Genomic DNA, 27,491 nt, shown 5'->3' on the forward strand with positions numbered 1-27,491 from the left:
TGCTTTTAGTTCCGACAGTGCAGTAATATCTAACAAGCAATCTAACAATTCCCCAACTGCCTAATACACACAAATCGAAAGGGGTGAATGAGAATGTGTACATATACATATATGGATGAGCAATGGCCGAGGTGCAATAGATGGTATAAAATACAGTATATACATGTGATATGAGTAATGTAAGATATGTAAACATTATTAAAGTGGCATTATTTAAAGTGGCATTTATTAAAGTGACCAGTGATTGGGTCTCAATGTAGGCATGCGCCTCTCTGAGTTAGTGATTGCTGTTTAGCAGTCTGATGGCCTTGAGATAGAAGCTGTTTTTCAGTCTCTCGGTCCAAGCTTTGATGCACCTGTACTGACCTAACCTTCTAGATGGTAGTGGTGTGAACAGGCAGTGGCTTGGGTGGTTGTTGTCCTTTATGATCTTTTTGGTCTTGCTGTGACATCGGGTTCTGTAGTTGTCATGGAGGGCAGGTAGTTTACCGCCGGTGATACGTTGTGCAGACCGCACCACCCTCTGGAGAGCCTTGCGGTTGAGGGCGGTGCAGTTGCCGTACCAGGCGGTGATACAGCCCGACAGGATGCCCTCGGCTCTAGCTTGAGTAATGATTTCATGGAATGCTTTTGCTTGAGCAGCATAGATCAAGTGATACTAAAAGGGATGCATTTGCTCCATTGTCTATTTTTTTGTTGGTGGCCTACCCTATATATAGTGTGGGTTTCTTTCTCTTTGGAATTTACAGGGACTTCAATTAATTCATTATTTTAATTAACTCTGAAAACAAATTCACGAGTAGCCTACAGAATATGCAATTAATGTTTGTTGTCAGCGTTATTGAAAAAAATCGCCTCTTCCTTGGTAATTGACAATGTCCAAAACCAATCATTGCGTTCACGAGCTTTTAGACATTCTCATCCTTAACCAATATGATGATAGTGAGGGGCGGGTCATATCATTCAACGAGAGGACGAGTTGTCTTTGTGTTGACAAATTGCGAAGATCTAGAGGTAAAATTATCATATAATGCATATAGCTAGTTATGTTTTACTGTTCATCTCACGGCCCAGTATTGCATGAATAGTGAAATGCGACATTATTTTATAGCGTAGCTAAGTTACTAACATGTAAATGGAGTGCAATGTTTTCACGGACACGGGTAACGTTAGCTAGTTGCTAACTAGCTCATACAGAGCCAGTTCATCTGTTGAGACTCATTGTTAGCCTGCTAACGTTAGCTAACTAGTTAGTTATCTACATACATTGATTCGTGTGTGAATCCGATGAGGGTAGTACAACATACAACACGCGGAATATCTACCTTGTTAAGTCAGAGAAGCTAACGAGGTAGTAATAATGTCAGACTGGGTTTTATAAGATGGCTAGCTTGCTAACGTTAGCCATACAGATGGCTTGCTAGCCAGCTCGAATGACTGACTGGCTGCTGCTGTACGTCGACATGTTTTTTTAGTTACGAAACCATCGAAAAAGGCGATTCGTACGAACCAAGTCATTTTAGATAGCTAGCTGGCCTAACTACTAGTACCAACGGTTGTTTTTCTCTGCATGTTTAAAATACAATTACAATACCTGAAGTAGTTAGCTACCTAAAAATAGCTAGCTAGATGCATGGCTAGCTAGCTAAATTGCTAACTCCTAGCTAGCTAATACAACTGGAGATATTAATTTATTAAGGCTAAGTTAATCGTTAGCTAGAACCTTCTAAGGATGAACTTAGCCTTAAGATGCTTTTGGGGAACCGAGCCCAGGACTGATTGGCTGGCTGCCTGGCTAGGTGGATTTAGCTAACAATTTCTCAGTTGCTGTTGTTCATGACCATATTTCTGATTCTGTTTTTATTTCTTAGTGTTTGAATGGATATTACCAGGTGCCCGGAGAAATGGTTAAAACAAGACAAGGTTATTGTGGCGTCCTCTTACATTTGTCATCATGCACATCTGTCAACGCATCTAGCTAGTAGTGCAGTTCTTAGGCACGCTAACGTTACAATTCCCGTGACTAGCAGGTGCATTTAAAGCCCCAACAATACAAATTATATAAATGTATTTAGCTAGCTGTTATGGAGTTGTTCAGAACACTTTTCCATATTTTTTTCATCATGATATGGATATTATCCATGTAGAAAGTAAGAATGTGAATGCATTTAATCAGACAAAGAAAGTTATGAAATCTGGAATAAAAATGTAACATTCAGTTAGACTGTGGAATGTTAGTTGAGCTGGTAAACTACACAATTATCAAATTAAAACATTTGTGAACAGCAATTCATAGTAATTTTCATTTGCGAAATGCAGAAATGTTGCTAATATGCAACTTCATAGCCGTTTATTATTTTTGATCACACCACAATGGATCAACATTGTAAAAAAACTAAAACACTGGCCATCCTAGAGCATCACATCACCAACTGTAACTCTAGAGCACCGAATGGATTTGTCTCATGCCTATTTTTGTGGTTCCACTTTCCAGGAGAGACCTCTGTCTTCCTCCATTATGCTGTCGAGTAAGAAGTCGGATGCAGGTACCTCTTCTTCCGCATCTTCCTCCTCCTCTGCGGCAGGGGGAGCTGAACGGGCCCCTGAAGCCCAGGCTACTGCCCAGGCTGGGGCCCCTGCTTCAGCACCAGGCCCCATGGAGATCAAGAAGAAAGAGCGGGCCTCCCCGAGCGGGGAGCCTGGCGGACCCCCGCTGCCCCACCCTCCCGGCCTCGGGGGCGTGGACCCGGACACGGCCGAGGGCCGCAGGACAAGCCGTCGCAAGCGATCAAAAGTAAAAAACCTATTACTCCTGTCCCCCCTATCTTAGAGAGAAATAGAATAAGTCACTACAAGCACGTGCCTAGACCAGGAGCACAATGAATGACTTGAGAATACAGCAATCTGTGTATGGCCATCTAATTAGTGGTGAACAACACCAGAGGAACACAGGGAGCTTGACCTTTGACCTCATCTCAGGTGAGCCGGAACATGGTTTTAATGGAGCGTTTATTGTGCCCATTGTTGCAGGTGGAGTACCGCGAGATGGACGAAAGCCTGGCCAATCTGTCTGAGGACGAATACTACTCGGAGGAGGAGCGCAACGCCAAGGCAGAAAAAGAGAGAAAGCAGGTGATCCCACCGCCGGCTCCGCCTGTGGAGGAGGAGCCGGACAGTGAGCCTGAGGAGCCTTCTGGTGAGTGTGAGTCGGACTGTGCGAACGTGTGTGTCTGCGAGCGTGAATGTCACATTGGGCAGCGAAAGGTGTGTGTGTATGTGTAAGGGCAGGTGGTGAGGGTGGTGCGTGTGTGTTTGTGGTTTTTCAGGCGTGGAGGGAGCTGCGTTCCAGAGCCGCCTCCCACACGACCGCATGACCTCCCAGGAGGCCGCCTGCTTCCCGGACATCATCAGCGGGCCCCAGCAGACGCAGAAGGTGTTTCTGTACATCCGCAACCGCACGGTGAGAATTTTATTTATTTTAATTTTATTTTACCTTTATTTAACTAGGCAAGTCAGTTAAAAACAAATTCTTATTTTCAACGATGGCCTAGGAACAGTGGGTTAACTGCCTTGTTCAGGGGCAGAGCGACAGATTTTCACCTCGTTAGCTCGGGGATTTGATCTTGCAACCTTTCGGGTTACTAGTCCAACGCTCTAACCACTAGGCTACCTGCCCCCCCATATGCACACGCTTACTGCATTAACACAACTTGCTTCATTCTGGAGAATATTGTACATTTTGGGCTTTGGTCTGAAGTAGTGGCGAATTCTCCATTCTAGCTCCAACTTTGGCTCGATAACCCGAAAATCCAGCTGACCTTCGAAGCCACAGCACAGCAACTTGAAGCGCCATACAACAGTGATACAGTGCTGGTGCACAGGATACACAGTTACCTGGAGAGACATGGCCTCATCAACTTTGGCATCTACAAGAGAGTCAAGCCTTTGCCAAGTGAGTATATTAGCTTTCCACTATCTGCGTGCTACATAAACTTTATGTACAATGCCTACACTCATTTAGATATGTGCATATTAAACACACCAGTAGTACTTATAGGTATTTAGGCATGCATATACAATGTTTTCCACAAGCACATGGAGTAGCCAGACAAAATAGAAAGTAGCCAGTCAGGCTCCCCGGGTTAAGACATTTTTGCTGAACAAGCTTTATTTTGGTGTCCTCTGGTACATCTTAATGCTAGATTGTATTTTCAATCATCAAATATCAAATGTTCATACTTTTACAGTGTTATTTTCATCAGCTGTTGCACAATATGATATAAAACAAGGGAAAACTTAATTTTGACTGCACTGGGCCTTTATATAATCTTTTAAGAGTCTGCTGACTTCCACAGGCTTCACTCTTCCTTTAAAAAGGCATTTTCTCAGCTATCTGCAATACAGGGATGATTAAAGAATGAAGCAGGTGTTTAACATAGGCTTTGCTACACAGAAAGCAGCAGTTGATTACTCCATTGTCAGCACTTTGATTAAATCAGCAGACCCTGCATCAATATCTGAAAATACCATGTATGTATCATTAGGTTTTAAAACAATTCAATCTGTTTTCTTTTATAATATTTTGGACCAGAGTGAGGCTCTTTCTCCACTAGCCTACCTATTGTTTCTGCAGTAAGGAGGATTCACCATCTGCATCTAATGTTTTCATCATTTATCTGTAGATAATTGCCAAAAAGCCTACCGGTATGCAAATGAGGGAGCCAAATGAACAGCTCTCTTACAGATTCAATTCAGTAGGCTACTGACTAGTCCCTCACTTTAACGTCACTGTCTGGCAAGTCCTGATGGACTTTATATCGAAAATACAAACAAGATCTTTAGTTGTCCCAATGCGATACCGTGGATATATAACTGCGTTGTAAGATTTATGAATGGGAAGGATGTGTGAGATCGACTTCAGTCAGTTCAACACTTTTTTAAATAAACGAGTCCAGCTTGCTGTTTGTCAATCGAAGCACAGTATATAGCCTTTACGCCACCACTTCATGGCTACATATGAAACATGCCAGAATCCAATGTTAACTTTTTTTCCCTCACTGGCCTGGTCGGTCCAGTTCTGCTGGCCCAAACAGAATTTCTACAGGCCCGGACATAGTGTAGTTCTTAAATGCATTGGGATCATGCAGGGCCTATAGGTTGGCATGTTTTCTCTCTATTCAGCTATTAATAGGCTACATTTGGTTATTATGAAATGTATTTAAAAGCTGTGTAATAATTTAGCAATGCAAGTCACTAGTCTATTCATTAGAATAGCATTGTATTAATTACCTTGTTTTTGTTTGTGAAGTATGTCATTTTGAGAAGATTTGAAAATAGGACGCTGCCCCTTTAAGACAGACGTTCCAAAAGAGATGTTGACATTGTTATTTAAAAAATAAATAAATAATAAATATATTTTTTTATTACAGAAAAAACAACATATGCTACGGGGTACAACAAATTACAGATTATACAAAGACACACATTGATTGTTTTAACAGCTTTCTTATTAGAAGATTGTAGAATGGTTTTAATGTACTACTCAAATTCCTTACAGAAAACACATAATCGTTTTTTTTTTTTTGTGATTTACATTTGTGAATATTTTTGTTTTATTTCACCTTTAGGTAGGCTAGTTGAGAACAAGTTCTCATTTACAACTGTGACCTGACCAAGATAAGGCAAAGCAGTGTGACACAGACAACAACACAGACAAATTTCCATTATTGCAATTAGATTTGAGGTAAAATTGTTTTTCTTTATCCCTATTATAGTAAAGGACACCGAGCAGCACGTTCTCCCATAACAAACAAAGTCATCAAGAATATTAACAATTATAAAACTATGAATGTCTTTCCATAATTTTTTTTACATGTAGACAATGCCAAAATAAATGCAAAACTGTTTCTGGATGGGTAATATTATGGATCATTCTGAAAGAGACCTCTTTGACCTTGTTAACAAGCAGGTATTTGTGTGGTAATAACCAGACTTTTTCCCAACAGATATTATTGACAAATGTATTCCAGTAAGTTGTGACGTAAGGAATGGATAAAATATCCCTTTGAAATAAAGCACGTATAGGTCTGTTGTTCTGAGGGAGCAAGGAGAAACCCAGTTTTCCTATTGGAGAGTCAACTGGATTAAGTGAGGGTAGGTCAAGAAGGTGAGGTCTGGTTACACATCTAAACAACATGAGAGTTCCAGATGGAATAGCATCAAAGAATATAGCGAAGTCTCTAGGTGTAACAGGGATATTGTAACGAGATAAAAATTCTTCAGACTTGAGTAACAATCCTTCTGCATTAAAAAGTTGACTTACCAACAGGATATGATTATTGAACCAGTTCTTTAAAAAATAAAGACTTTCTATACAAAATATCCTTATTGTTCCAAATGAAATACCTATGTGGAGAAAATTTATGTTTATATATTAACGACCAAGTTAAGAATACTTGTCTATGAAAAGCAGATCATTTTGTAGGAATCTTATCAATGTTATAGTTACAAAGTAACATAATTGAAGCCATCAAAACGGGAGAAGATATGAGAGATGAAATTCCAAATTGATGTTGGATTCTTTAAGAAATCTTTAGCTCAAATTTATCTTAAGTAGTTTTCAAAGTAGGATAATCTAAAACATTGAGACCACCATATTCATATGTGTTCATAACGACAGAATTCCTAATATAATTAGTACGATTTTTCCAGATAAAGTTGAAAAGCATCTGGTCAACCGTTTTACCTATTCTGTTATCAAGATGTAGGGACTAGGCTTCACAAGTAAGTCTGGAGATACCTTCAGCTTTAGAAAGCAATACTCGACCTCTCAAGCATAAATCCCTCTGCAACCAATGGTTATTGTCGCAGGTACAGACAGCTAGCGCTAGCTAACGCTACCTAGCAAAAAAAAAAAAAAATGATACTTGGAGCCAAAGTATCAATATAATATCGGTCAAAAATAAAATTGCGATATGCAACTATCGATATCATCCCACATCACTATGATGTGATTGTCAACCACTCTGGTTCTCTTGTGTCCCTGCAGCGAAGAAGACGGGGAAGGTAATCATCATCGGAGGGGGTGTGTCTGGGCTGGCGGCCGCGCGGCAGCTGCAGAGCTTCGGCATGGACGTGACCGTACTGGAGGCCAGGGTGTGTCAACAGCACATTGCATGTCAACAGAGCACAATAACCGTAGAAAAACAAATCATTATTATTGGACAAGCTCAGAAAGTTTGTTTGACTCCGCCTCTGATGGATTTCTTCTGTTTTGTGCTAAATGAACATGACCTACATCTACTGAACTGACCAGTAATATATTATTTTCAGCCTTGTGTCCTGCTTTGACCTGGTGTAACAGCTAATGGTTAAGGTGTTCCTCTTCACTATGGTAGTTGTGTAATATGGTTATTGTCTCCTCAGGACCGCGTTGGGGGGAGAGTGGCCACCTTCCGGAAGGGCAACTATGTGGCTGATCTGGGTGCCATGGTGGTGACAGGACTGGGTAAGGATTACAGTTGCAAAATTCTGTTAACTCCCCAAAATACCATGTTTTCCAGAAATCCAGATTGGAAGATCCCCAGAATCAGTGGGGAATAAGCAGGAAATCCGGGAATCCTCCAACTGGGATTTTTAGAAAAATCTCCCAGAATTTCACAGGTTAACGGAGTTTTGGAACCCTAGTAAGGATGAACAAGAGACGTGCAAACATTTATAGACACAAACAATTACATACACGTACAGGTGAGGATGTAGATGATTGAAACTCACTTTAAACAGTCATTTCCAATTCGCCTCAAATTCCTCACACCTATTATCAAGGAACAATTTACTTTGAATTATCTATTGACTTCATGATGCCTCTACTTTGAATTGGTCAGTGTTCCTGTTAGGACAGCTTCTCACCAGCAGATGGTGGTGTTGACCATTTCAATGTAGTCTAATCAAATGTAGTCTGAATAAATAGGACTGGACAGGCAAAACAATATTTGTTCACCACTTTTCTCCATAGTTTCTTAAAAATTATACAAAAATGACTATTGAATATGAGGACGATGAGATTCCTAAGATGTGTTTTAATAGATAACAAGTTTGTTCGTATTCAGCTTGTTGCGTGTTCATAATATGTACACAATAGTCATCATCAAGTGAACTGCCAGGCTAGTAAACAATGGCATGCCTTGTAGTTGAAATAGATGAAATAGAGGCTATGTGATGGTTCTATGGTTGTGTAGGCCTATATCCTGATGTTCGATCTGGTGTGTTCTAGGAGGGAATCCCATGGCAGTGGTCAGTAAGCAGGTCAACATGGAGCTGGCCAAGATTAAACAGAAGTGCCCTCTGTACGAAGCGAACGGTCAAGCTGTGAGTGCTGCATCGCTAATTAACTTACTTTGCATTTTGAGGTTTAGGCCACGCCCCCCGTTGATGCCAATGAACTGCAGTTGAGTGGAATGCCTGTATGTAGATAGAACATTATACAAAAATGAATTGTCATATTAGGCCTACATTGGCGTGTTGGTGTCTCGTGCAAACGTGCTCGATTTCAGCAGTAGAAATGTCTGCTTACTCCAGATGCAACTTTTTGACATTGGAACCTATTACCATTGGAACCTACTGCTATTGGAACCTACTGCTATTGTACACATTACTATTTGGGTACATCACTATTTGGGTACATCACTATTTGGTTCTCGTTCCCCTATGTTAACTTGCTCCATTTGTTATTTACCTCTTGTGCTGAAGATGTTAAGATTTTATTCAGGACACAACTATGTGCTGTGTTAGCTCTGTCATGCAGCGGTAGGATGTATGGGGTTATTTTCAGGCCAGGGTTGTATTCATTAGGGCAAAAATATTTTGCTACAGAGAATTGAAATAAGCCTTTCTTATTAGACAAGTTGAGGTAGTCCCTCCCTTTTTCAGGCCATTTCCTTCTGTTTTGTACCCAATGAATAGGACAAAGTTCAAAGGTGGTAGACACGCGTAAGGTTGCTTCCCACACCACGTGCAACTCTTTTCCTTTCCTGCAGGGGATGCTAATTGTCATTTTCAAGTGTATGTAAATCTGTTCAATGTTAAGTTTGTGTTTTTGTTTATCTAATTTGTTATTTCTTTGACCCCTGGCCTCAATCCCTCCCTCGTTCACCTCCTGGTTCATCTCCTGGTTGACTGCTAAAGGGCGAACGATGCACAAGTGTATGTATTGTTTTGGGATTGTTTTACTACATGATAACATTGTTCACCTATTGTTAATAATTAATGTTAAATCTGCTGTCAGTTCCCAACGAAGCAACTGTGTAGTAGACCGTAATAGAACTGGGTCTGTTCTTGAGTGTGTCTATGGTTCAATTGGCTGTAGTATGTTTGTAGTCAGCTATATTTCTTCCCTTCCAATCCGATACCTTAATGGTAAACAATACTTCCTTTAAGTCAATTTCTTTTTGTAGAAAAAATAAGGATTGCTTTCTAAATTGGATTGCCCTCCCTGCTGACTTCATGTTCACGATTGACATCAAATTGTTAGTATCAAATGCTGTGTTCCTATGCTTGATTCTTAACATGTCATTGTATGACTGACTGCTCCCCCAGGTGCCCAAGGAGAAGGATGAGATGGTGGAGCAGGAGTTCAACCGTCTGCTGGAGGCCACCTCCTACCTCAGCCACCAGCTGGACTTCAACTTCCTCAACAACAAGCCTGTGTCTCTGGGACAGGCCCTGGAGGTGGTCATTCAGTAAGTGTTTGGCCCTTTGGCCAGGTCATCTCAGTTAACCCAGAAATAAAATCTAGGGCAATTTGGTGAGCTGCGTGATTTAGTTCTGGGTCCATACGTGTTAGGAATTGGAAGTTCCCTTCACTAATTTCACCACACGTGGAAGCAGTTGAAGTTTAAGCACCGCTTTCACCCAATCCTGATATACCCAAATAATCGTAGGAAACCCCAAACCCTATCCTACGCATTCCATCCCGTAGTGACAGATTCTTCGGATTATGTGCTGAATCTGCCCACTAGAGATTAACGGCCGAGCAACTTGTACAAATTCTGTGATAGTGGTTGTATTTTGTTTTTCATTTAAAAAAAGTATCCCTCCTTCTCAATGGCACATTATTATCACTGATGTGTTCGTTTGTCTGGTAACGTCCAATAGGCTGCGGTGTTCGTTTGTCTGGTAACGTCCAATAGGCTGCGGTGTTCGTTTGTCTGGTAACGTCCCAATAGGCTGAGGTGTTCGTTTGTCTGGTAACGTCCAATAGGCTGAGGTGTTCGTTTGTCTGGTTACGTCCAATAGGCTGAGGTGTTCGTTTGTCTGGTAACGTCCAATAGGCCGAGGTGTTCGTTTGTCTGGTAACGTCCAATAGGCTGAGGTGTTCGTTTGTCTGGTAACGTCCCAATAGGCTGAGGTGTTCGTTTGTCTGGTAACGTCCCAATAGGCTGAGGTGTTCGTTTGTCTGGTAACGTCCAATAGGCTGAGGTGTTCGTTTGTCTGGTAACGTCCAATAGGCTGAGGTGTTCGTTTGTCTGGTAACGTCCAATAGGCTGAGGTGTTCGTTTGTCTGGTAACGTCCCAATAGGCTGAGGTGTTTGTTTGTCTGGTAACGTCCCAATAGGCTGAGGTGTTCGTTTGTCTGGTAACGTCCCAATAGGCTGAGGTGTTCGTTTGTCTGGTAACGTCCCAATAGGCTGAGGTGTTCGTTTGTCTGGTAACGTCCAATAGGCTGAGGTGTTCGTTTGTCTGGTATCGTCCAATAGGCTAAGGTGTTCTTTTGTCTGGTATCGTCCAATAGGTTGCAGGAGAAACATGTGAAAGATGAGCAGATAGAGCACTGGAAGAAGATAGTCAAGACCCAAGAGGATCTCAAGGAGCTGTTGAACAAGGTGACCATGAGAGCCACTATCTCAGGCCAAAATAACAACAATAGTAGCTTGCTTGTAGATGTACTTTATCCCTCCTTTTAATCTGTTTTCTCCTCTTTTGTATATCTACCTTTCTCGCTTTCCCTCATTCTCTCAGATGGTGGGTACCAAGGAGAGGGTCAAAGAGCTGCATCAGCAGCACAAGGAGGCTAGCGAGGTCAAGCCCCCCAGAGACATCACCGCTGAGTTCCTGGTCAAGAGCAAGCACCGCGACCTGACCGCACTCTGCAAGGTGAGACCACAAGTCAACCACTCACATTCTCAGTCACACCACCCTACAGTAGAGGCAGAGTAGAGGTACAGAGGAAGGATAGATGGAGGTATGGATAAAAATAGATTAAGGGATGATTGATAATGGTGGTTTTTGAAGTGGATAGGAACAAAATGCGATTGAAATCCTCATCACCTCAATTGACTTGTTCCATACAAATGACTTCAAGCTGCAAGCAGTTAATGCCACATTACTTTGATTCCTTTCCTGTTTACTTATTTGTTTTTCCAAAACAAGCTAATTCCATTCCTCGGAGGTATGGTACTTTCTCCAGACTCACACACCACGTGGATAAGCTATAAATCTAACAGCTGGAGTTGTTAGCAGGAGCAATCATCTATTTCTAGGCTCTAGACACAATTTGATTCAATTAAAGGCGTTATCAACGTATGTGTTTTGAATCGCACCAATTTTAAGCCACTTTCATGTGATTCTCAGAGTATGTTTTCTGTGGACTGGAACTCCCAATAGCAGCTTGACTAGCAGAATGGCCTGCAGCTACAGTAAAGGCCTAGTCCCTCTACCACTCACTCTTGAATTACTTTCCATCAACTCATGAAGACTTTCCATTGTCATTTTTGTGGTTGTTATATAGCAAGGATCTCCTCCATTCAAGTATTTTCTTCATTTGAGTAAACTAATTTGCAAGGAGAAATATAGAGACTAATGACTATAGCCTGCTGCCTGTCACACTATGGCTGCGTTTACACCGGCAGCCTAATTCAGATCGTTTGCCCAATAGACCAATTAGTGGGAAAATAATCTGAGTTGGGCTGCCTGTTTAAACGCAGCCTAAGAGCTTTAACAGAAATAATGTTAATGTAACAAATGGAGAGATTGGATTTGGGCCATTAAGCCAAGGACAAAGAAGTGTACTTGATACCTAACTTTCACCTAAGTCCAATTTTCACTCAGCCTCCTATTGACATCAACACATGACTAAGTGAGAATTTGACTTAAATAGAATGTTAGGATTTGCGCCATAGAGACGAAAAAATGCTATAAGTCGTGAAAATGGCATTAGCTCTGAGCAAAACAGACAGTTTCAGCAGCATGTGTTTGACTGGTCTAATGCCTTGCCTGGTGTGTGTCATTAAAGGCACGGATAAAGCTTCACCTCAGACGTGTACTTTCAGGAGGCAAGTTTAAACACAGCTGCTGTCTGAACTTGTCGACTGACTCGTCGACTGCCTCCTGAAAAAGCCACTTCTAAGGCGTGACTCAGGCTGGTCTGTCTGGTTTGAAATGGTCCACACACACACACACACTGAGAGCGTGTTTGATACACATACAGGCTAGGTCATGGTCGGGAAAGCCTTGGGCAGAAGGTTGTGGGGTTTTCATTTTAGTTGGACATATTTGTTAGGCCGTGTCAGCCGGCTGGTGGCTGCAGGGGTAAGTGGGGAAACTGGGACATTTGGATAGGGTGAGTCAGCCCATTTAACTGACTAAGCTACTGTCCTTCCTACTTGACTTAGAACCTCTTTGGTTCTAAGTCAAGTATGCAGCGCAGTACATACACCCCCCTGTTTCCCTTAAATATCACACACACACACACACCTCTGTATGTTCCACAGTGTTTATACATCGCTGTCCCCTGTCTCCTTTAGGAGTATGATGAGCTGGTGGAGTCGCAGGTCAAACTGGAGGAGAAGCTCCAGGAGCTAGAGGCCAACCCACCCAGGTAAACCTTTAACCCCTGAACTCCAGCGTAAAGGCCTGTTGTGGTCCTACTTCTTAACCCCTGAACTCCAGCGTAAAGGCCTGTTGTGGTCCTACTTCTTAACCCCTGAACTCCAGCGTAAAGGCCTGTTGTGGTCCTACTTCTTAACCCCTGAACTCCAGCGTAAAGGCCTGTTGTGGTCCTACTTCTTAACCCCTGAACTCCAGCGTATTCTTAAAACCTCTTAAGGATCGGACCCGTTTTCAATTTTTTTTTGTTCCATAATTTTTGAAACGCAGAAGGCCATAATATGATATTGCAGTTCCGGCTCAATTTAGCAGCATGTGCAAAGTTTCAGATTGATCCAGTGAAGCATGGCAATACTGGACAATCAATATTTTGTATCAAGTCTGCCCAAATGTGCCGAATTGGTCAATTGATACATTTAAGTACGTAACTATAGAGAACATACAAAAATGATATGGTAATACAACATTTAAGTTTACACTTTCCCTGGAATGTCATACATGATGGATCATTAGCTTATACATTAACTATCACACATCTAGATGGTCGGGCGGGGTGGGTGTGGAGCCAGAGACAGCAGGGGTTGAAACTGAAGAACCCAGTTCCTACATTTGAATATAAAGACAGATTTGATCAAACAAACCTGTCCTACATTTTATCTCTGGGACCCTCAGGATGACAAATCAGAGCAAGATTACTGAATGCAAGTACATTATTTACCTTCAGAGGTGAATGTATCAAACCAGTTGCTGTGATACGTTTTTTGTTGTTGTGCACTCGCCTCAAACAATAGCATGGTATTTTTTAACTGTAATAGCTACTGTTAATTGGACAGCGCAGTTAGATTAACAAAAATGTAAGCTTTCTGCCCATATAAGACATGTCTATGTCCTGGAAGGTTTGCTGTTACTTACAATGTCATGCTAATCACATTAGCGCATGTTAGCTCAACCGTCCCGGTATAGCGACACCTATCCCGTAGAGGTTTAAGCGTGGGTGTGCTCTAGCCTGGGTGCCAGGCTGTTTCTGCTCTCTTGCCAGCTCTTTATGGAATTGTCATGCCAATGTTTGGCTTTACAATGACATTGGAGTAGGCTAAAGTACAGACAGATCTGGGAGCAGGCTACAGATGGGTCTGGGAGCACGCTACAGATGGGTCTGGGTGCAGGCTACAGACGGGTCTGGGTGCAGGCTGCAGACGGGTCTGGGTGCAGGCTGCAGACGGGTCTGGGTGCAGGCTGCAGACGGGTCTGGGTGCAGGCTGCAGACGGGTCTGGGAGCAGGCTGCAGACGGGTCTGGGAGCAGGCTGCAGACGGGTCTGGGAGCAGGCTGCAGACGGGTCTGGGTGGAGGCTGCAGACGGGTCTGGGTGGAGGCTGCAGACGGGTCTGGGTGGAGGCTGCAGACGGGTCTGGGTGGAGGCTGCAGACGGGTCTGGGTGGAGGCTGCAGACGGGTCTGGGTGCAGGCTGCAGACGGGTCTGGGTGGAGGCTGCAGACGGGTCTGGGTGGAGGCTGCAGACGGGTCTGGGTGGAGGCTAGATGTGTTCGCATCCATCCTTTCTTTTTCTAACCCTCTGATAATCTCTCCACAGTGACGTGTACCTGTCGTCCCGGGACAGACAGATCCTCGACTGGCACTTTGCCAACTTGGAGTTTGCCAACGCCACACCCCTCTCCACCCTCTCGCTCAAGCACTGGGACCAGGTACACTCCCACTCATACTCACTCATTAAAGGTTGACTTAGCGAGATGAGTTGCATGCTAAAAGTAAACACAATATCGGGTGAATTTTGGCAACAGCTAAGAGCGTTGAAGCTCGAGGCTAAACTTGTGAGCTCTTTTGCTCCAGTAGCTACCAGGTTGTAGCAGCGTGAAGCGCAGATACTGTGTGACTGTGTGAGAGCAAAGGATTGAATCACGCGCTTCTCATTATCTACGGTGCTGCTCATTGCAACGTCATCTGGCTGAGTCTACCTTTAAGATTTCTTCTTGCCCTTCCACTAAACCAATATGTCTTGTCCTGGCACTTCTCTCTCCTAGTAAGCACATCCACACTAGATCAGATGATGACATCAGTATGCACTTACTATAAACTGCTATTAGACACCAGGTCCAGTTGAATCTAGGCCATTATAACCACCAGACTAGTCTCCATAAACCACACAGAACTGACATTGAGTCCATTTGAATGTTTTCTAGTCCCTGTAAACCATAAATAACCCACATTTAGTTTTTTCTCCCTCTCCTGTCCAGGACGATGACTTTGAGTTCACAGGCAGCCACCTGACAGTGAGGAACGGCTACTCCTGTGTCCCCGTGGCTCTGGCCGAGGGCCTGGACATCAAACTGAACACTGCAGTACGACAGGTCCGATACACAGCCTCTGGTAAGTTTACAGGATGTGTGTGAGTAGCTGTCTTTGTTTGTCAATCTGTCTCTTTTTGTTTATGTGTGTTAAACTAGACTAACCATGTGTATATCTCCAGGCTGTGAGGTGATAGCAGTCAACACGCGCTCCACCACCCAGACGTTCATATACAAGTGTGACGCGGTGCTGTGCACCCTACCCCTGGGTGTCATGAAACAACAGCCCCCCGCCGTGCAGTTTGTTCCCCCCCTGCCCGAGTGGAAGACCGCAGCTATCCAGAGGATGGGCTTTGGAAACCTCAACAAGGTACAGAACACCCCTACAATTGGTGTTGTAACACTTTGCGTCTCTGTTTGGTGTTTGTACTGAGGTGCAAGTCCTTTGGGAGTCTTGCTGCTAAAACAAGGTACTGAAAATCCCTCACTGGGGTGATGTGACATCTTGTGTCTCTGTTGTCTTGGTGTGTCTGTTATTTTTGGTGTTTCTACCCATCTGGACTGAGATGGATGGAAGACTCATTTTGGAGTCTTGCTGCTGTGTCCTTGAAGTAGGAACTTGACCTTCAGTCAGAAGCCTGCTGCTGTAAAAATGGATGTGTGTTCAGAAAAATAGCCTCTTGGCTCACTTGATACTAAACTATCAGGAAGTGAAGTAAAATTCAGATAATCTCTCCCGCTGTCAAGACATGTATTTCACTCATTCAGTCACCCTATCAATTTACATGAGCATCTTTATTACATTGTATCAAGCATTATTCAGCCCGGGTGTTTTGGACATACATAGTGCAGAGAACAAGTTTGTGTTTATTATTATGCCCCTGCACCACTCTCCCCTGGTTGGAGGACTTGTTGAAAAATGGAAATTAATTATATACAGTGCCTTGCATGAGTATTCACCCCACCTTGGTGTTTTTCCCTATTTTGTTGCATTACAACCTGTCATTTAAATAGATTTTTGAGAATTTACAATTACATTGTCGTGAAAATTCTACACAGGGACACTCAAAGTCAATCTTAAATGAATCATTCTTTATTAACAGCATGCTGGAGAGGTCACAGTCAAATTTAGATGCATAAAGTACCTGTCTGAAGTGAGCTCCGCCGGGGCAGTCCCGTTACTTGTCAGTGTAAGCAGTATATAAGACTAGTTATATTTGCATGATTTAGCTTATTCATTATTCATAATTAATTCATCATTAATGTTTGGTTCATGCATGTGACCGACCAATACCTCACAAGGCTTCTTCTCTCCAAGCTGAGAACTCGAAACTAAAATATCCCTTTCGTTCTCAAACAATGTTCTGGGCGTATTGCCAAATTGCAGATACTGATAGTGATAATTCCTCCAGCACGATCAATCAGTCACTTGCAAGAACAGAGTCGAATTGGTTATTAGAAAGGCACAAACATAAAATGTTCCATCACAGCATGCTCCCTCAACTTAACTTCTTACGGCTGAAATCCCGCTAACGGGATCGATATGACAACAGCCAGTGGAAGTGCAAGGCGCCAAATTCAAACAACAGAAATCTCATAATTAAAATTCCTCAAACATACAAGTATTTTACAGATAAACTTATTGTTAATCCCACCACAGTGTCCGATTTCAAAAAGGCTTTACGACGAAAGCACACCAAACGATTATGTTAGGTCAGCAACTAGTCACAGAAAAACACAGCCATTTTTCCAGCCAAAGGGAGGAGTCACAAAAAGCAGAAATAGAGATAAAATGAATCACTAACCTTTGATGATTTTCATCAGATGACATTCATAGGACTTCATGTTACACAATACATGTATGTTTTGTTCGATAAAGTTAATATCCAAAAATCTCAGTTTACATTGGCGCGTTATGTTCAGTAATGTTTTGCTTCCAAAACATCCAGTGATTTTGCAGAGAGCCACATCAATTTACATAAATACTCAAAATAAATGTTAATGAAAATACAAGTGTTATACATGGAATTATAGATCCACTTCTCCTTAATGCAACCGCTGTGTCAGATTTAAAAAAAAAACTTTACGGAAAAAGCACACCATGCAATAATCTGAGTACGGCGCTCAGACACTAAAAACAAGCCTTACAGGTACCCGCCATGTTGTGGAGTCAACAGAAGTCAGAAATAGCATTATAAATATTCACTTACCTTTGATGATCTTCATCAGAATGCACTCCCAGGAATCCCAGTTCCACAATAAATGTTTGTTTTGTTCGATAAAGTCCATCATTTATGTCCAAATACCTCCTTTTTGTTTGCGCGTTTAGGTCACAAATCCAAATTCATGCGGCACGAGCACTAGGTCCAGACGAGAAGTCAAAAAGTTCCGTTACAGTTCGTAGAAACATGTCAAACGAGTATAGAATCAATCTTTAGGATGTTTTTAACATAAATCTTCAATAATGTTTCAACCGGAGAATTCCTTTGTCTTTAGAAATGCAATGGAACGCAGCTAACTCTCACGAGACGCGCGAGACTGAGCTCATGGCACTCTGCCAGACCTCATTCCCTCCTCCTTCACAGTAGAAGCCTCAAACAAGGTTCTAAAGACATCTAGTGGAAGCCTTAGGAAGTGCAATCGGGCCAAATTTCCACTGTATCTTGGATAAGCAAAGAGTTGAAAAACTACAAACCTCAGATTTCTCACTTCCTGGTTGGATGTTTTCTCAGGTTTTTGCCTGCCATATGAGTTCTATTATACTCGCAGATATCATTCAAACAGTTTTAGAAACTTCAGGGTGTTTTCTATCTAAATCGACTAATAATATGCATATCTTAGCTTCTGGGCCTGAGTAGCAGGCAGTTTACTCTGGGCACCTTATTCATCCAAGCTACTCAATACTGCCCCCGAGACATAAGAAGTTAAGACTTCTGTGGTGTTGTGTGACAAAACTGGACATTTTACTAGTCTTTTAATGTCCCCAGCAGAAGGTGCACCTACATAATGATCATGCTGTTTAATCAGCTTCTAAATAAGCCACACCTGTCAGGTGTATGAATTATCTTGGCAAAGGAGAAATTATCACTAACAGGGATGTAAACAAATTTGTGCACAAAATTTGATAGAAATGTGCATATGGAAAATCTAGGATGTTTTATTTCAGCTCATTTAACATGGGACCAATACTTTACATGTTGTGTTTATATTTTTGTTCAGTGTTTGTTCAGTGTATCAAAAAAAAATGATGATCTTAACAAAATTCAATTTTGACATTATGGGGTATTCAGACTGTAACACAACAACATGTAGAACAAGTCAAGGGATGTGAATACTTTCTGAAGGCACTGTGTATATACAGAACCAGTCAAAAGTTTGGACACACCTACTCCAGGGTTGTTCTTTATTTCTACTATTTTCTACATTGTAGAATAATAGCAAAGACAACAAAATTATGAAATAACACATATGGAATCATGTAGTAACTAAAAAAGGGCTAAACAAATCAAAATATGTTATATTTGAGATTTTTCAAAGTAGCCACCCTTTGCCTTAATGACAGCTTAGTACACTCTTGTACTCCATCACTCACCTTCTTGGTCAAATAGCCCTTACACTAAGCATAAACCAGATGGGATGGTATATCGCTGTAGAATGCTGTGGTAGCCATGCTGGTTAAGTGTGCCAGACAATGTCACCAGCAAAGCACCATCACACCACCTCCTCCATGCTTCACGGTGGGAACCACATATGTGGAGATCATCCGTTCACCTACTCTGTGTCTCACAAAGACACGGCGGTTGGAACCAAAAGTCTCACATCTGGACCCAAGCAAGTCTCTTCTTCTTATTGGTGTCCTTTTAGTAGTGGTTTCTTTGCAGCAATTCGACCACGAAGGCCTGATTCACACAGTCTCCTCTGAACAGTTGATGTTGAGATGTGTCTGTTACTTGAAATCTGAAGCATTTATTTGAGCTGCAATTTCTGAGGCTGGTAACTCCTAATGAACTTATCCTCTGCAGCAGAGAACTCTGGGTCTTCCTTTCCTGTGACCGCCCTCGTGAGAGCCAGTCATTAGCGCTTTATGTTTTTTGCCACTGCACATGAAGAAACTTTAAAAGTTTTGAAATTTCCGGATTGACTGACCTTCATGTCTTAACATAAGGATGGACTGTTTCTCTTTGCTTATTTGAGCTGTTCTTGCCATAAAATGGACTTGGTCTTTTACCAAATAGGGCTATTTTCTGTATACCACACCAACCTCGTCACAACACAACTGATTGACTCAAACACGTTAAGGAAAGAAATTCCACAAATGTACTTTTAACAAGGCACACTTGCTAATTGAAATGCATTCCAGGTGACTACCTCATGAAGCTGGTTGAGAAAATGCCAAGTGTGTGCAAAGGGTGGCTACTTTGAAGAATCTCAAATGTTATTTCATAGTTTAGGGTTTCATTATTATTTATTATTATTCTACAATGTAGAAAATAGCTAAAAAAATAAAATAAAAAATAAAATAAAAACCTGGAATGAGTAGGTGTGTCCAATCTTTTGACTGGTTGTGTGTGTATAAATATATATACCGTTTTTTTTCTTAAGTGGACTGGACTCCAAGTGTATCGGCCAATCAATGAATCACTCCAGTCTTAATTCCAACCCGTAGATGTTCAGACTGACCCATTATTCCCAGTACATTACCGTTTTACTCTGTCCTTTTGTAACACATCCTTCTATTTTACTGATGTCTTACGAGGGTCTTGAACCTCTATTTGGACCATTTCTACAGAGATTGCCATAAAAATAAACACTTTACCTAAGAGTATAATCATCTTTCCCATTGATTGATTATAGTTTTCTGGATCTCCTAACAGTACTGTTTATAGGTCCATGTGAACACAGACATTATGACTTAACAACCACTCCTTGACCTGATGCCAAAAGCAGTACCAAAAGAGATGATCTATTGTTTCTGTTCCCTCATGGCAGTCTGCACAGGGCTGACTGTCCAAAGACCCATATATTAAGCATTCCTTTTGTGGCGAGAATTTTATATAATAGTTTAAATTGAAAAGAACGGCTCGATGCGTCACTTGTAAATCAGTTCATAAACCCGTTGCCATGGTATTGGGACCTTTAGACAACTGTCATGAATTTTATGCAGCATAGTTGTCAAACCTATCGACCTTAACTGGAACTGATACATTTTATGATTTATACTAGTCATTTTAAGCCATGGATGGTTTTTCATTGGAGGCAGACAAAACCAATTCATTACTTTGAGCAATTGCCTCTTCCATTTTTGTGCCAGAGCTGCGATGAATTGGTTATACACCTTGAATTGCTGGTGTAACAGTTTTACATGTCGTTTATAAACATGATACCTCCCTTATACATTTGTATTAGTACATTGGATTTTAGCCATATTATTTGCTCTTTTATTTGTTCTACCTTTTCTGAAGGATGCAATTTGAATTGTAACCAAATCTTTATGGCTTAATTTAAAAAAAAATAAAAAAACACAAGGTTACCTCTCCCCAACACAGCTATTTATCCTGCTTTATAGCAATCCCGGGAGGGAGGAATGTGTGCGGGTGAGTGAGTGTTTTGGAAATCTGTTAGTAATCAGATAAGAGTCCTCTCCCACTCTCTCCCGCTCCTCTTTTTTTTTTTTTCCTGAGCCCTGATGTGCATCATCTACTGCAGAGTTTCAATCTGCTAATTCGGCTGCAGCAGAAAATGCGGCATTATTATGCAATGAGACCTGTTTGTGGTACCTCGTGGCCACCAGAGGGAGCTCCGTCTCTGGATCACTTGAATGAAGCAATCTGCTTCTAATGACAGCGTTTGCATATGAAAAGATTATTGTGCATGAAATGGGTCTTAAACAACTTCTCACAAATATAGAACGGGCAGTTGGAACAATAGAGATTTATATAATTCATTTATTTAATTTGCGTTTAATACTGTGGGTCAGAACGATGTTGAAATGCAGCTGCTCAGACTTCACATTTGGTCCTGTTCCAGCTTTCCCTTTGGTGTCTCCTTTATAAAACAGTTCAATTCTGATTTCTGACACTTCTGGTTTCGTTCTGATCACTAGCGTCATCAGAAAGGCCTAGAGCACAGAATTTCCCTCAATCTCTGGCTCCCTGTGCAATTTATTGATTCATTGCTCAACTCCAAACTGTGTCTGGGAAACTGTCCTGACTAGACTGGTATCTGTGGGGTGTATTGAGTCACTCATGCTGATGTGTGTTCCTCCCGTCACCAGGTGGTGCTGTGTTTTGACCGTGTGTTCTGGGACCCCAGTGTGAACTTGTTTGGCCATGTGGGCAGCACTACAGCCAGCAGGGGAGAACTCTTCCTCTTCTGGAACCTTTACAAAGGTGAGTAGGGCTGGGTGATATGGACAAAATATCATATCATGGTCAAAAAATTGTTGTTTTTAATTGTTGTTTATTAATTGTTTATTAATTGTTGTTTATTATGTTTTTATTTATTATGTTTTTAATAATAAAAGTTCACAATTTCCTGCACTCATTTGAGATCATTTCCACACTGACACGTATTGCTGCTAGATATAGGCAAACAATCTAGGCCTTATTTTTTTACCGAACTGTTGGAATCATTGAAATTTAGTTCAAATTCAAAATTTAGAATATAATAGTGGGCACTTTGAATACAGTGTTTGACTTGACAACAAATTAAAATGCCAGGGAGGAGTTATTGTGGTAGGAACCGAAGTGTTGACAAGTGTTTCCTAGGGGACTCTAATCTTTGTCTACATTGAATGTTCTCTCTGAGCAACTTCATGTAGCTAACATTCTTGCTTGACATATTCCTCTTTGATTTAGAAGATACTGTTGCACAAAAACATGCACTGGTATTATCAGGCTGTATAGCTAGTTTTATGTTTGCTCTGACTCAGTACATTTATTAGCTACCTAGCGACTAACAAGGTTTAGGCCCAACTTACTAAGAAAAGACAAACTGATAGTGTAATTATAAAACGCTAGTGGATTAATATTAAGAAGCAAAGTGAAAACAGCATCGTTGCATGTGCTGCATTGACCCATGCAGACTGAACGCAAGTGTCTCGCGCTCAAGGAAAAACAAATGTGCTCCCTGACTGTCAGGGGGAGGGGCTAAATCTATGGAAAGCAGCGACTCCAGTAGCAAAGTAAACTATTAAAAACGGACATTACCCACGGCATATCACAGTTAACAAACCAAACATTCAAATAGCATTATAGAAGGTAAAGTAAAAACTCAAACCAGTCCATGTTGTTACAGTATACCACCCAGCCCTAAAGGTGCGCACATTGAACTAGTCTTTTCTCTGTGAACTGTGATGGGCCTAATTTGACTCTTTGTTTGGATCTCCTTCATTGCACTGATCAGGTGAAAGCCAGCCTGATTTGATGATAAGCTTCTTCCACCATGTGGTTTTCAATTGCCAAGTCTTCTCCTGTGGCAGATAAAGGAGAGGATAGATTTATAAGCAACTGAGTTAGAGACCTGTTGATATTTGGATGTAGTCACACATTTTGACTTGGGACAGAATTTCCTTCTCTAAATGAATATTACATTTTCAGTGGTGGGATAATTACTCAAGTATATCTTAATAGAAAATGACTCAAGTGAAAGTCACGCATTAAAATACTACTTGAGGTAAAGTCTAAAAGTATCTGGTTTTAAATGTACTTAAGTACAGTGGTGGGAAAATTACTTAAATGTCATACTTGAGCAAAAGTAAATGCCATCCATCATATTCCTAATATTAAGCAAACCACATGGCACACTTGTCTTGCTGCTTTTTATTTACGGACAGCCAGGGGCACAATAACACTCAGACATCATTTACCAACGCAGTATTTGTGTTTAGTAAGTCTGCCATAGCGATGACATAGCGTTATATTGATAGGTTTGTGAATTGGACCATATAGCTGTCCTGCCTGAGCATTTGAAATGTAACGAGTACTTTTGGGTGTCAGGGAAAATGTATAAAGTACAGATTTTCTTTAGGAATGTAGGGGAGTAAAAGTTGTGGCAGCACGTAGCCTAATGGTTAGTGTTGGGCCAGTAACTGAAAGGTTGCTAGATCGAATCCCTGAGCTGACAAGGTAAAAATCTGTCGTTCTGTCCCTGTACAAGGCAGTTAACCCACTGTTCCTAGGCTATCATTGTAAATAAGAATTTGTTCTTAACTGACTTGCCTAGTTAAACAGTACAGATACCCCACAAAATGACTTAAGTAGTACTTTAAAGTATTTTTACGTAGTTACTTTACACAACTGCATTTTCACATATGCCTTTTTGACAGTGTTACTGTGAAATTGACCCATGTGTTTCCCCCCCTCCTCCCAGCCCCCATACTGCTGGCGCTGATGGCCGGAGAGGCGGCCGGCATCATGGAGAACATCAGCGACGACGTCATTGTCGGACGCTGCCTCGCCATCCTCAAAGGTATTTTCGGAAGCAGCGCAGTACCTCAGGTATGTGTGAATTTGCTTGTTTTGTACAGAAAACTAGAATAACACTCAATATGACCGCCACCGGTCCTCCCACCACGTAACGTAAACTTGAATCATAATATCCATTTATCCTATAGTTTGAGTCCTTTCCAACCACCAGTCAAATACATAATGAAAAAATGGTTCATATGTAGTTATTCATGTTGGTTAGCGTTGGAACTGTTTAGTGTTTCCCAACCATGTTTACTGGAATCTAATATCGGCATGGAAACTCTTTTCTTTGTTGTCATGGCAGCCCAAGGAAACGGTGGTGACGCGTTGGCGTGCCGACCCCTGGGCGCGGGGCTCCTACTCGTACGTGGCGGCCGGTTCCTCCGGTAACGACTATGATCTCATGGCCCAGCCCATCACCCCCGGCCCCGCCATCCCCGGAGCGTCACAGGTAACACATGGGACTACAAACACATATGACCACAAAGAAATATGATACATTACGAAACAGTTTCCCAGATACAAATTAAGCCTAGTCCTGGGTCAATAAGTACACTCAGTGGAAAATCTCCATTCGAAGTGCTTTCAGGTCCAGGAATAGGCTAATTCTGTGTAGTACTCTGCTTTGTGATTAAGGCTGTGAACACTACATATATAAATATAGCTGCAAGCAGCAATGCCAGGGTTCAGCTATGTGCCCACTGTGCCACGATCAGTAAAAATGTCACTTTGCCCTTGGACGAGTTACTTATGTCATGTTTACCACGCTTGCAAAATATCAGAATTCAATTTTATGTATTTTTTATCATTTTCAATGAGGTTGACTACTGTAAAAGACTTCTTATTCAGAACCACTGGACCAATCGGCACCAAATTTGGTATATTACATCTATGGATGCACATCCTCAAATGCAAGATTCTGTTGCCAGAAGAGTAGCGTTTTTCTCAAAATGGCGGACCTGAGAAATAAGTATAATAATAATGAACCAGATCAAATACGATAAGGTGTCACCATCACTGCTGAACCCCTAATAACACACTCCACTACTTATTTCTGTACTGGCATCCCACTTTTGATTCGTATAGAGTGGCAAAGGCCTGAACCCGACATTATTTTCACACATGCATGTTGTCCTAATGAATAAAGAGTGTAAAGCCCAATCTATTACATCATCAGAACCTTCATCTCGCTCTAAGCCAATGAGAACACTGGACATTAGCGCACGTTTATATTTTAAAAACATACCCGGAACCACCAGAGCATTTTTGCAAAATCTCATCTTCCTTAGCCAACCCAAGTCGTTCTGACATGGGAACACTCATATTTCTGTGTTGGCTGATGTGTTTGTCATTTACCCCCCCCCCCCCCTTCGTTCGCAGCCCGTCCCACGTCTGTTCTTCGCCGGCGAGCACACGATCCGCAACTACCCGGCCACGGTGCACGGCGCTTTGCTCAGCGGCCTGCGAGAGGCGGGACGCATCGCCGACCAGTTCCTGGGTGCCATGTACACCCTCCCTCGACAAGCCACGCCCACTGCCGCCCCTCAGCCCTCCCCCAGTGTCTAGAACCCTGCCCCTTATACCAATGTCCTTCTATGTTCAAGTGATGTCGGTGACTTCTGCTAACTAAGATGTAAAAAAAAATGTGCCTGTCATTTTGTGTTAATGTTTAACCTCCAACGATGTTACTGGACAAACAAACTGCACATTCCCAAAGGACCGAGCAAGCACCAGTCATATCTCTTATCCTGCATCGTTCCCTCTCATCCACCTCCTCATAACTCGACAGTCAATGCAGTTAAGTGGAACCTCCAATGGAACTCTCAGCTGGTTTAGTGTCCCTTCCAGTGCCGCTAGTTAACCATAGTGCTGTTTGAGCAAGCTCATGCTAGGATCTGGTTGTTGAAGGTAACGAAAGCCTCTTTGGTAGGACAGATCTGGTTCCCACTTCCCAGTCTTATTCCAGTAGGAAGACACTACACTAGGTGTCATGCTAACCCCGGTCTACTTTATCGTGGCCCAGCCCGGGACTTGAACCAGCGACGTTCCTGTTACTGGTCCACCTCCCTAACATTAAATGGATGGAGGAGGATCAGCAGCCAATGGAATCCAGAAACACAGACAATAAGTCACAAAGGACAGCCAATCACACGCTGATCCATCCCTAGCTAGCATTAACACCGTAGCACTGTTTCACTCCCATTTTAAACCTGATGTATTTTCTATAAAAAATATTCTAGCTGCTACGATGTTGTAGCCTACAAGTGCATTGTATTGATTGTTTTAAGGCTAATGTTAGTTGTATGCCTCCTACTGAATAGGACCTGTACTGTGTAGGGTATGATGCATAGAGGAGTAGTGGGGGGAAAAAATTGCAGTTTGTATTGAAATGCAAATAGATAAATACTATGATTTATGTTGAGAGAAAAAAATCCAGTTGTGAATGTTTTTGTTACTTATTGTATTTAGCAGCTTGTCTTGGTGTATTTTATTGTCGGCGTTGCATACCTTTTTGATATGTTTTCAACATTTGGGTATACAAATCTAATAAATGCATGTGTGTCCCCAAAAAATGGTTTGTTATTGAATAGGTTCAGATAGTACCTCCCTGTTTAATTTCATGCCTAGTGAACACAACCCAGGCAATTATGAGTGTAGGAGATGGTCAATGACTTGCTTCCTGACCAGTGTCCACACACAGTGTGCTTCCCAATCATCTCCTGAAGTGTACACTCTTTCACTACTCTCAAAGATGATCTATTATATTGACAAGCTAGCCGAGGTGACTGCTCTAACCATGGAAATACATGTCAATGATTGAAGGAAGGCAAGAGCAGGTGGGACCATTCTAGCCAATGAGAGGGCAGATAGTTGTGCCTGTAGTTCACACATGTAAATTGTTTGTCTCAAAGTTTCCACTTGTAACAGCCTAAAAATTTGGAAACTTCTTTTCGATCAAATAAACCTCACGTAATTTGACACTGATAGACTTCCATACAAAAAAGGGCTTATCTCAGACATTTTGGGTGGAGTAAATGTTCTCGCTTGGCTACTTCAAACAAATCTAAAAGCATTGGTTTAGTGGAGGCATGGGCTAGTGGGAGTTTCCACCATATATCTTAGACAAGCTCTCTCACGTCAGAAATAGACGTTCATCCGTGTTTCCTACTTCCAACGATGCTCACTGTTGCCCCTAGTGGTTGGTTTCCCAGACTAGATGTAACGTAGTAAACATAAATCCAGGAAAAAAATGTGTATGATATGTTACATGAAATAGGTTACTGAAGGCAAAAACATAAAGGAGGGTGGTTGGTTGTATAATGCAAACATCTAGCAACCCAAAGGTTGTGTGTTTGAATCTCATCACGGACAATTCTAGCTAATGTTAGTTTTATCCACCTAGCTAACGTTTGCCACAAATTGGAATTTAACATTTTTAACTTTTTGCAAATCCGTAACGTTCTTTTACGTACAGTTGAAGTCGGAAGTTTACATACACCTTAGCCAAATACATTTAAACTGTTTTTCACAATTCCGGACATTTAATTATAAGTGTTATTAACAATTGTTGGAAAAATTACTTGTGTCATGCACAAAGTAGATGTCCTAACCGACTTGCCAAAACTAAGGTTTGTTAACAAGAAATTTGTGTTTGAAAATTAAATTGACTCCAACCTAAGTGTTTGTAAACTTCCGACTTCAACTGTACATTCACAAATAAATACATACCGTACAAAATGTAACATACTAAATGTAGTATCTCAGATTTACATACAGAATAATACGAAATGCTCTGAGAACACGTTGGGTTTCCATGTCATCTCCCAACATCCTCAG

At 41.7% G+C, this 27,491-nt stretch overlaps 1 protein-coding gene across 4 annotated transcripts; it reads left to right on the forward strand.

The window, feature by feature from the left end:
* The first annotated feature begins 925 nt into the window (after positions 1–925).
* On the forward strand, positions 926–26,227 carry LOC129811444 (lysine-specific histone demethylase 1A-like). 4 transcript variants are annotated; one of them, XM_055862740.1, is made up of 21 exons: positions 926–1,014; positions 1,872–1,923; positions 2,495–2,794; positions 3,028–3,202; positions 3,327–3,460; positions 3,781–3,952; positions 7,049–7,155; positions 7,426–7,507; positions 8,273–8,367; positions 9,184–9,201; positions 9,595–9,737; positions 10,790–10,880; positions 11,017–11,151; positions 12,801–12,874; positions 14,475–14,586; positions 15,136–15,268; positions 15,369–15,556; positions 21,461–21,575; positions 23,557–23,684; positions 23,959–24,105; positions 25,035–26,227. In XM_055862740.1, exons 2-21 carry the CDS (start codon positions 1,879–1,881, stop codon positions 25,218–25,220), a joined length of 2,580 nt encoding a protein of 859 aa, XP_055718715.1. In that variant the 5' UTR covers positions 926–1,014; positions 1,872–1,878; the 3' UTR covers positions 25,221–26,227. The 4 variants fall into 4 exon arrangements, with proteins under 4 accessions (XP_055718715.1, XP_055718717.1, XP_055718716.1 ...); XM_055862742.1 differs by having other exon boundaries at positions 3,028–3,196; XM_055862741.1 differs by having other exon boundaries at positions 3,031–3,202.
* Positions 26,228–27,491: the final 1,264 nt, after the last annotated feature.

The sequence above is a fragment of the Salvelinus fontinalis genome, chromosome 15 (genome assembly GCF_029448725.1).
Source record: "Salvelinus fontinalis isolate EN_2023a chromosome 15, ASM2944872v1, whole genome shotgun sequence".
Taxonomy (NCBI): Eukaryota; Metazoa; Chordata; class Actinopteri; order Salmoniformes; family Salmonidae; genus Salvelinus; species Salvelinus fontinalis.

Bases quoted from the DNA above. Each gene is read 5' to 3' on its own strand.
- LOC129811444 (XM_055862740.1), top strand. From the start codon at position 1,879: ATGGATATTACCAGGTGCCCGGAGAAATGGTTAAAACAAGACAAG. The intron at 11,152-12,800 runs GTGAGACCACAA...TGTCTCCTTTAG, and splicing joins ACCTGACCGCACTCTGCAAG to GAGTATGATGAGCTGGTGGA. The intron at 15,557-21,460 runs GTACAGAACACC...TCCCGTCACCAG, and splicing joins GCTTTGGAAACCTCAACAAG to GTGGTGCTGTGTTTTGACCG.